The 10,316-nt window shown below is 36.4% G+C and overlaps 1 protein-coding gene across 1 annotated transcript; it reads left to right on the top strand.

Moving 5' to 3' along the window:
- The first annotated feature begins 465 nt into the window (after positions 1-465).
- Positions 466-8,197, top strand: LOC124636970. The gene is made up of 2 exons (XM_047173269.1): positions 466-918; positions 6,322-8,197. Exons 1-2 carry the CDS (start codon positions 899-901, stop codon positions 8,060-8,062), a joined length of 1,761 nt encoding a protein of 586 aa, XP_047029225.1. The 5' UTR covers positions 466-898; the 3' UTR covers positions 8,063-8,197.
- Positions 8,198-10,316: the final 2,119 nt, after the last annotated feature.

Here is a 10,316-nt window from a genome sequence, read left to right as displayed (position 1 = left end):
GGTTGTTATGACATCTCTGCTCGTCATTTTCTTCTCCATGCCTGGTGCTGTAAAGCGGTGTGTCATTTCGTGTTCGTTCTCTGCTGTCAGTCGGTTATTGTTCCACTGGTACTTTGATGTGGGCGATGCTTAATTCATAAGGGCCAAATCCGCGTGCGTTAAATAGGCAAGATGGCTGTGAAATAAGTTTGATTTACATTTTTATATTGTAAATATGATCCAATTAGTTTTGTTTAATGAAGCAAAAGGTACACCTTCGCGTGCCTTAATTACCTAGTATACCTATATTTGGTAAATGAAAACATTGATGTAAGTAGGTGTATTTTTCCACACCTATTTTATGTCCAGTAGGTAGGTGTGCTGAAGGATATTTTTGTTACTCAAAAGCTGTCGTCAACCTACACGAAACTAAAATATTTTTTTTTTCATTACTTATAACAAATAAGAATTCAATACAGGTACCTAGCTATGGTGACCACCCAGCCTTCGGCCCTAGATTAAGTCTGTACGCACACATGTATAATGTGCTGACTATAATTTTAAGAACTTAGGTAGATAAGTCGCCCCACCGGAGATGTCGCGCCGAGATGGGTCAGACAGTAGATTAGTTTTTTTACAATTAAAAGTACCTCAGAATCGGTAACACGCTTTTAATTTGTCTCCCGAAATTCCTTAGTAGTAATACTTAGTAATTTCAATAGTTTCCCCGCTCCGGAAACAAGAGTGGCGCAGCCGGTAGGATTTCGCTGTTATATTCCTAAATTCTTCGCGGTTTTAAATTCGTCGCGTGTCTCGAGGACGAGCTGCACGATAGCTGTGGGAATTTAAGGACGAGTGAAATCCGACGAACCAAATAAATTACTCTTGGTGCGTGTGGGCAAACAAAGGAATACCAAGGATGAGAGTAGCAGCTGGCTGGTGAGTGATTTTTTCGCCAATCCATGTTCCTCTATCCCCCAATACTTAATACCTACATTATTTTGAGATTAAACCTCTCTCATTATAACGTGTTCATTTAGATTATTGGCTTATCTCATTGTGTTCTATAAATAGAACCGACATAGAGTAGTTAAACTTTCAGAGACGCCAATTAATTGTTATCTCAAGTGTATTCTTTGCATTGATATTTTTATAAATGTGTTTTATTAAAAGTAATAAGTAAAGTGTATGTAATTCTACACCTAATATAAAAAAAAATATATATTTTATACATTAATATTTTTAATTTTATTACCTAAACTATTACATACATTTTGCGTCTAATTATTTTCTGATTTACGTGTGTTATGTTTGAATTGTGTTATCTTGTGTGTTTCATAGCATAGTCAATTGTACTCTCACGAATTGTTTTATCTGTTCCGTTCTCTACTCTGTGAACATGATGACTTCAGTGACTATTGAACAAATACCCAAAGAAATTATTCAATTAATACCTTTGTATAATGGTGATAAAAGACAGTTAAATCTTTATTTGCGAAAGTGTCAGTATGTCCTTGACCGATATAAGGGTAGCCACGAACAAAATCTTTACGTTTATAATGTTTTAACTAGTCGATTGAGAGATGACGCCGCAGCGCTCTTATCAGAACGTGAAGATATTGTGACATGGTCTGCTTTTAAAGATCTACTTATTCAACATTTTGGAGACCCGCGTAGCGAAGCGTGCATTAATATCGAATTAGAATCCTTAAAAATTAAATCCGGTGAAAGTTATTTAGAATTTTGTAATAGAATCCAAAGTGTTCGATCATTATTGATGTCCAAGGTCAACATGATTGAGGATACTGATTTGAAGAGTGCAAAGACAATTATTTATAACAATACGGCCTTGAATGTGTTCTTATACAATCTCCCAGAGAATATGGTTCGTATTGTAAGGCTTAAGGCACCCTCTAGTTTAGAAGCGGCCTTGAGTATAGTACTTGAGGAAGTTAATTTCTTAGAGCAGTATAATACTAGGAATCGCATTTACGGTCAATCTAGCAGTTTCGGATCAAAATTGGTAATGACGCCAGCGGGATACAAACCTTTATTGCCAAATAATATTACCACACCTAAATTTAATTTCGGTATTCCACAGAATAAATTCAATCAGCCCCAAGGTCAATTACCAAATGCATTAACATCACGCCCCAAGCCTGGGTACTTACCCCAATCTCAACAATTTGGGTACAGGCCACCCCAACAATTCGGGTACAGGCCACCTCAACAATTCGGGTATAGGCCACCTCAACCATTTGGGTACAGGCCACCCCAACAATTAGGATACAGGCCACCGCCACAGTTTGGCTATAAACCGTTGCAACCTCAGCAGTTTGGTTACAAATCCCCCAATAATTCTAATACCCCACAAATACTAAAACCTCAAACGCAAACTACTGATGTGTCTATGCGAACAGCCCAACCTAAATCGAATGTACCACAAGGTTTCAATTTAAATGAATTGTCTGCTGACGACTATGAGCCTTATTACAATAACTATTACTCTAACTATGACGATGACTATTATGGTGACTCAAATGAAATTAATTATCATGACGAGACTCATGTTGACTATGAATTACAATCAGAAAATGAAATTCAGGCACTGGATTTTCAGGAGAGTGCCTCGACGGACAAGAAATCTTAGAATTAAATTTTGACTCTAATTTAGAGCTACCGTATATTTATGTAGAAGAGATAGACGCAAAAATGATGATAGATACTGGTAGTATGAGATCGTTCATTAGTCCTACAAAAGCATATGAGTATTTTTACGACTATATACGTAATGAAAATTTTCAGGTGGTTAGTACTCATGCTACTAGTAGACATAATGAAGTAATAGAAATTCCTCTTCTACCTACCTTTGTTAGTGACGATTGGCATAAGTTCTATGTATACGAAGTAGATCCACGGTATGACGGGCTTATAGGTAACGACCTTTTACAGCAATTAGGTGCAATTATTGATCTAAAAGAACGAATCTTAAAAACGAATTCCACTTGTATTCCAATAATCAATAATAATTTAAATTATAAAATTACTGTACAGCCACGTTCAGAACAACGATTTAAATTGCCAGTAGATCAATATTCAGGTGACGCTATTCTTGACTACCAAGAATTTCGAAATGGACTACGAATGCCTAGTGCTTTAGTAAACTGTGATAGTGGATACGCATTTACAGTAATTCAAAACACTTCAGATTGCCCAAAACAACTGACTATTTGCCAACCTTTCACAGTAACGCCATATGAAAATACAGAATACAACATTAATTTTACTACGACCAATACTCCTCTAGAAATTGACAAATTACTTGAAGAAAATTTAGATAAATTAAGACTCGATCATACCAATGGCGAAGAACGTGAGAAAATTTATGCACTTTGTAGGGAATATAAGGACATATTCTACTGTGACCAAATCCCCCTTACGTTTACTAATCAGGTTAAACATCACATACGTACCAAAAATGAAGATCCTATATACATTAAACCCTATAGACAGGCACCTTTCATCCAAAACGAAATAAATAATCAGGTAGAAAAATTACTTCATGAAAATGTTATACAAGAATCTCATTCCCCTTGGAGTGCTCCAGTTCACCTTGTCCCTAAAAAGAAGGATGCGTCTGGTGAAATTAAATACAGGATGGTAATAGACTACAGACGACTGAATGACATAACCATAGACGACAAATACCCCCTACCTAATATTAATGACCTTTTCGACAAACTAGGAAAGAGTGTGTACTTCACCACATTGGATCTAGCAAGCGGCTACCACCAAATAGAAGTAGAAGAGAAGGATAGACAGAAGACAGCTTTTTCGACGCAAAACGGCCATTTTGAGTTTCTCAGAATGCCGTTTGGACTTAAAACCGCTCCTGCTACCTTCCAACGGACCATGGATAATATTTTGCGTGGTCTGCAAGGACTCCACTGCATGGTATACTTGGATGACATAATAATTTACGGAAATAGCCTTGACGAAATGATAAATAAATTAAGAATTGTATTTGACCGACTTAGAACAACTAACATGAAAATTCAATTAGACAAATCTGAATTTTTACGCAAAGAAGTGCTCTACCTTGGACACACTATAACTAAAGACGGGCTAAAGCCTAATGACGACAAAATAAACGCTGTATTGAATTACCCGTTACCAAAGACAACGACAGAGATTAAGAGCTTTCTTGGACTTGTAGGTTACTACAGACGTTTTATAAAAGATTTTGCAAAAATTACTCAACCATTGACAGCCTGCTTAAAAAAGCGCAACAAAATTGTTATTGACCAGAAATACATAGACGCATTTAACAAATGCAAGGAACTCCTGACACATGCCCCACTGTTACAATACCCTGACTATGACAAAACATTTATACTGACGACCGACGCATCCAATGTCGCTCTAGGCGCTGTGCTGTCACAAGGACAGATTGGCAGTGACAAGCCCATTGCGTATGCTAGTCGTACCCTCAGTGATACAGAATCACGTTATAGTACCATCGAACGTGAACTGCTCGCTATAGTGTGGGCAGTAAAGCATTTTAGGCCCTATCTGTACGGTAGAAAATTCTATATATATACTGACCACCGTCCCTTAACTTGGCTCCAATCTCTTAAAGACCCTAGTAGCAAACTCACACGTTGGCGGTTACGTTTGCAAGATTACGACTTTGATTTAATTCACAAAAACGGCAAACAAAATACAAATGCAGACGCTCTGTCCAGAATAAAAATCAATGCCTTACTCACAGACGACGAAAATCAGTCTCTAGCAGTTAATATTGATGAGAAGGAAGATAAAAATCTAAATGAATGTGCAGATAGTAAAGGTTCATCAACAGTAACGATATCTGATTCTAGTCGAACTATGACCTGTAGTCCTATAGATTTTTCCGACAATATTAGAGAAGTTCACTACGATACAAATGAGTATCCAATACGATCAGTGTCCAGTAAGTCGAACGAAACCGTTCATTCCGCTGTAGAATTAGAATCAACCGGTATACCTATTTTACATGAGGCGATCGACACCAAGCCGAATCAAATCTTAATATTTTCATGGTTTAAAAATCAAATGCATGTTAAGAACCTGTCACGTGACAAACAAAAGATATTAGAAGTTTTCCTGCCAAAAGATAATCCGCAATTAGTAAAGGACTTTTTAAAGGAATACATACAGCCAAAATTAAAATATTTCATTTATTTTGAGGAGAATGAACATCGGAAACTATTTAGCAATATAATAATTGAACTATTCAGAAAGGGAACTATTAACCTATTTGAATGTACAGAAAGAGTTATTTTTGTAGAAGATGAAGGAGAGCAAAAGGCACTTATACTTAAACACCATGAAGGAAAGACCTGTCATAGAGGCATAAAAGAAACGCTAGTTAGGCTCCGTAGAAATTATTATTGGAATAGAATGCAGGAAACTGTAACAGCAGTCATAAACAGTTGCGATGGGTGCCGTAGAATGAAATATGATAGGAAACCCATCAAACCTATATTACAACTAACACAAACCCAAGACGCGCCTTTTCAAGAGCTATTTATAGATCTTTTTAGTATAGAAGGTAAAACTTATTTAACTATAATTGACGCATTTAGCAAATTAGGTCAGGCAATCGAAACTCAGGGAAAATCAACTCCCGAAGTAACTAGAGCACTGATGAAATATTTTTCGTATTACGGTACACCCAGAAGAATAAGCTCAGACCCCGGAACCGAATTTAATAATGAACTAATTAAGGAATTTTTGAATTTACATAAAATTGATTTCCACATTGGAACCCCTAATAACCCCAATTCAATGGGTCTTATTGAGAGGTTCCACTCCACTATAATAGAAATTTACAGACTGGCCAAATACGAAAAACAATGTACTGATGCGGCTTCGGTTATGACTTATTCTGTTCTGGCATACAATCACACTATTCACTCAGTCACTGAACTTGCACCATTTGAAGTTGTCTTCGGACATACCGACTCAAGCAGTCCGTTTAGCATAGAATTAGAAAAACGTTATTTCCAAAAATTAGTAAAAGATCATGCAAAAAGAATAAAAACATTATACGAACACTTAGCAGACAAAATGGTTAATATTAAAGAAAAGAATAGAGAGAGTAAGGGTGGTGAAGGTGAAATAAAGTTTAAAAAAGGAGAAATTGTTTTCGGTAAAGACATAAATAAGCGTAAAAGTAAGGATAAGCCCCGATATATAAAAGCTGTAGTAACAGGCAAAGCAGATAAAAATATTTTACCTATAAAAATAGGAGAAAGGGATACCAAAATTCCTATTAAAAATATAAAACGTCCTCCACAGGTGCGGCATATTATTGATGACAGTCACGATGCTGTCGCTGGCCCTTCATCTGCAAAATCTTGAAGGTAATCCAGGAGTTTTACCGGTGAAACAAGGTCATGCATATTTCCAAACTGATCAGTGGACTATTGTAAAGATCATCAGCCTAGATCAAATTTATACTGACCTTAACTACATCTCTACCAACTATCAAGCGCTTTGTAATTTAATTGATTGGAATGCATCATACTCACAAGAAATTATGACTATTAAAATGCATACAGATTCCATACGTGATTTAACTGTAGAAAAATACCAACAGCTTATACCATCCAAACGATCTAAACGAGGACTCATTAATCCACTGGGCTCTATTATAAAAATTGTTACCGGTAATTTGGATCATGATGATGCGTTGAAGTATGATAATCTCATTTCTAAATTGAATCAAGGTCAAATCACTATATCTAAAAGGTTAACATTGGTCTCTAAAATGTTTGACAGTTTTATTAATGCCACTGAAACTATTGAACAGAATACAATTAACTTCCATAACAGGTTAACTAAAATTGAAACATTAATTAAAGATTTAACTGCTCAGCAAAATAGTTGGATTTTTCTGACGTACTTAACTGGGTTGTTCAATGTTTTCATGAGTAACTTTCGTACTATATTTATTAGATTAAGTGAAATCGAAACTGCACTTGCATTAAGCAGAGTCTCTATTTTACATCAATCAATTGTTAATTCTTCAGAACTTTTATATCATCTTAAATTAATATCCGAATATGAAAGCTTAATATATCCTCCCGCCGAAGCGAACTTGTTAAAAATAGAAGAGATTATATGTGTTAAATCATTTATTAAAAGTAATCAAATAACGTTTATAATGGAGATACCACTTACCGATAATGTTACTTATAACTATTATAAGATTTACTCCCTACCAATTTTCCATGACACCGAAAATAAGACCCTAGCTATTTTCCCCAAATACCCTTACCTATTGGCGAAAGAAAATAGATACTCACCAATCGCAATACCGTGTAGACCATTCTCTGCCGGTGCTCGCTTCCTCTGCACTGCAGACAACAGGATCCCCTTCTATGAACTTACCTGTGTCGAACAGCTTATGAATTTCGAAAACGACCTTACCCTTTGCAAACAACATCCAATAGAAATCGAACAGGTCAGAGTCCAACAAGTCGCTAACAACAACTGGATCCTGTATAGTGAAGAGAAGACCACACTAACAGAACGATGCAAGGATGAGACCAGTAGACAATTGGTATTTGGTACTTACCTGATGACCATCGAAGAACCCTGTGAGGTGGAGATTCATGGCATACACATTAATCATCGTATCTTCATAGAGTCCGATGTGGTGAAAAGAGTACCAATCATCGCCTTACCTCAGTTACGCACTAACGCACAGCTATCCAGTACACGTGCACTTGATATGAAGGGCATAAATCTAGACGAAGTGAAATATATGGCGTATTCGTTAAAACATAGTGAAGTGATCGAAAGTGTTTTTGATAAAAGGGACAGTAGCTTCAGTGCGTCCTTGGTGTACGTGACCTTAGGTTTAGTTATTTTAAGTATTTTTGTATTTTCCGTTTATGTTGTTCGGCTCAAATTGCTGAAATACACGTGTTTCAAGAAAAATTATCGGAACCAATCTAAAATCGATTCTCCCGATAATTTTCCTCTTAAGGTCGGAGGAGCTATGGTGACCACCCAGCCTTCGGCCCTAGATTAAGTCTGTACGCACACATGTATAATGTGCTGACTATAATTTTAAGAACTTAGGTAGATAAGTCGCCCCACCGGAGATGTCGCGCCGAGATGGGTCAGACAGTAGATTAGTTTTTTTACAATTAAAAGTACCTCAGAATCGGTAACACGCTTTTAATTTGTCTCCCGAAATTCCTTAGTAGTAATACTTAGTAATTTCAATAGTTTCCCCGCTCCGGAAACAAGAGTACCTATTAAAATCGTATTTTCAGACATTTCCCAAAAACGAAAAGATTCTCAAATCGTCAGTTATCGGCGAAATAATATGCTCAAAATAAAACAATTTATGCATGGTCATAGCACCAACATGTTTTCCATGGACAGCTGAGTGGTGAAGGTACATAATACAAAAAAAAAGCTATTTTCAAATTGTCCACGTAGGCGGTAAAGTGGGAGGTACTCATTAACTCTCACTAATCCACGCCTCGTATGTGTGACAAAGTATCAACAATTTATATTCACAAAAATGTACGAAAGAACATTTTTACTTTGATGTTAATATTTTTTTACTTAGCCCACACTGAATACCAGAAAAAGTCTAAATCATCACTATGAGTACATTATATAGGATTAAATAAATTAATTGGTGCCTATATTTTAGCGCGATGAAATCCGCTCAAAGGTTTCACAGACCGCAAGATCGCGCAGACAATCGTTACGAAACATAGCCATACATAGCACTACACAGCCGTGACGTATCGTCTATTAATCGTCATACTATCCATGATAAAACCTAATGAAAATCTATATACCTAATAGTTTTTGTGGTCATCAAAAACACTCACTCTCTTCTCCTGCTCAAAATTTAAGATAGTTAAAATTTTTAGTTACCTACCTACATTCCAAACTCACATTTGCGAAAACAAATCGAGTTCCCACAGTGAATCCCGTGCAATTTTATGTGGCAACTTATCATCTTTGGCGGAGCTATTTTTCGAATGTTTTACCTCGTTTAGTTGATGTTTGGTGCCTTTGACGACATCCTGTCTATTAGGGGAGATATCAACCTTTTGTATTTTAACGTTTTTTCCCTTTGTTCGTACATGATACTGTGAGCATTTCAGGTATGTAAGGGAATATTTGCATGTATCATGCGTGTTTTTCCTTACGTCACCAAAATATGTTTGTTATGTGACGTGTGTGGGTGGTACGATATTTATTGCGAGGGAACAGGAGAAAAACACGGTATTGATTTTTTATAGTTCTTCAGACATACATGAAATATTTCGGTTTCATTAAATTCCTTATTCTTAAACCTCACTTAATGATACAGTAACGAGGAAAAAGCTTAAAGGGTGCACAAAAGAAACAAACAAACCTTTAAAAAGTCCACGTCTCAGCAAAACACTTTGAAACTTAACCCTCCAACACCTCGCGTCAAACGCAAACCAAGACAAACCGAAATCTTCAACCAGCAACTGCTCACTATTTTATTCCAACTTTTAACGAGCGGTAGTTCGTTCCGTTTCGCGGATAGTCCGTCACGGCTACCGACTTTGTTTCCGCACGCTACATAAATCTTTTCTCTGGACGACTAGCGGGCTTTTAGTCTGGCATTACTTTTGAGGTTTGGATCTTTTTGTGGGAAGCATTCGAGTTTAAAGAGTTGGACTGTATTCTTCTTTGGGAGATATGTTCGGTACTGGGAAGTGATGGGTTTTAGAATAAAATAATACTTGTTTCATTCCTGAGTGTAGTGCTAGGAATTGGCTGAGTTTTATCGAAACTCACTGAGTTCCATGAACCTTGAATAGAATAATATGTAGGTACATATATCGTTTACTTTTCCGTGGTTTAATAAATACATTGTCAATTGTAAAGGTTCTCTAGTGGTCATATTTTGCGACAGTAATACAAAAATATCAGTAGATTAAATTGTGACCAATCCAAAAAGTTTCTAATACGGTAACAGAACGAATGAAAGGAAACCCCATCATTTAAAACAATATTACAAAGAAGGAACCACATCACTCACCTTACAATGAACGAACCAAGACTTGTCGGTTTAACGGAGGGTAGAAGAAACAGATTGTGTTAAAACTAAGTTCCATGGAACAGTTTCAACGGGAAATATGTTAATGGTACTTTAAACTTGTTGGAATTAGTTTTCTTTTTGAATCACGTCGTATTTGCTTTTTAAATGGTATCGATTTGTGAATTTAGTTCTCGATTATGTTTTTTGTAATTGTAGCGCTAGTCTTTTTGTCAGTGGTAAGACT

This window comes from Helicoverpa zea, chromosome 15 (genome assembly GCF_022581195.2).
Source record: "Helicoverpa zea isolate HzStark_Cry1AcR chromosome 15, ilHelZeax1.1, whole genome shotgun sequence".
In the NCBI taxonomy this organism is placed as follows: Eukaryota; Metazoa; Arthropoda; class Insecta; order Lepidoptera; family Noctuidae; genus Helicoverpa; species Helicoverpa zea.
This window is presented reverse-complemented; position numbering and strand designations above follow the sequence as displayed.

Bases quoted from the DNA above. Each gene is read 5' to 3' on its own strand.
- LOC124636970 (XM_047173269.1), top strand. From the start codon at position 899: ATGAGAGTAGCAGCTGGCTG. The intron at 919-6,321 runs GTGAGTGATTTT...CGTCCTCCACAG, and splicing joins ATGAGAGTAGCAGCTGGCTG to GTGCGGCATATTATTGATGA.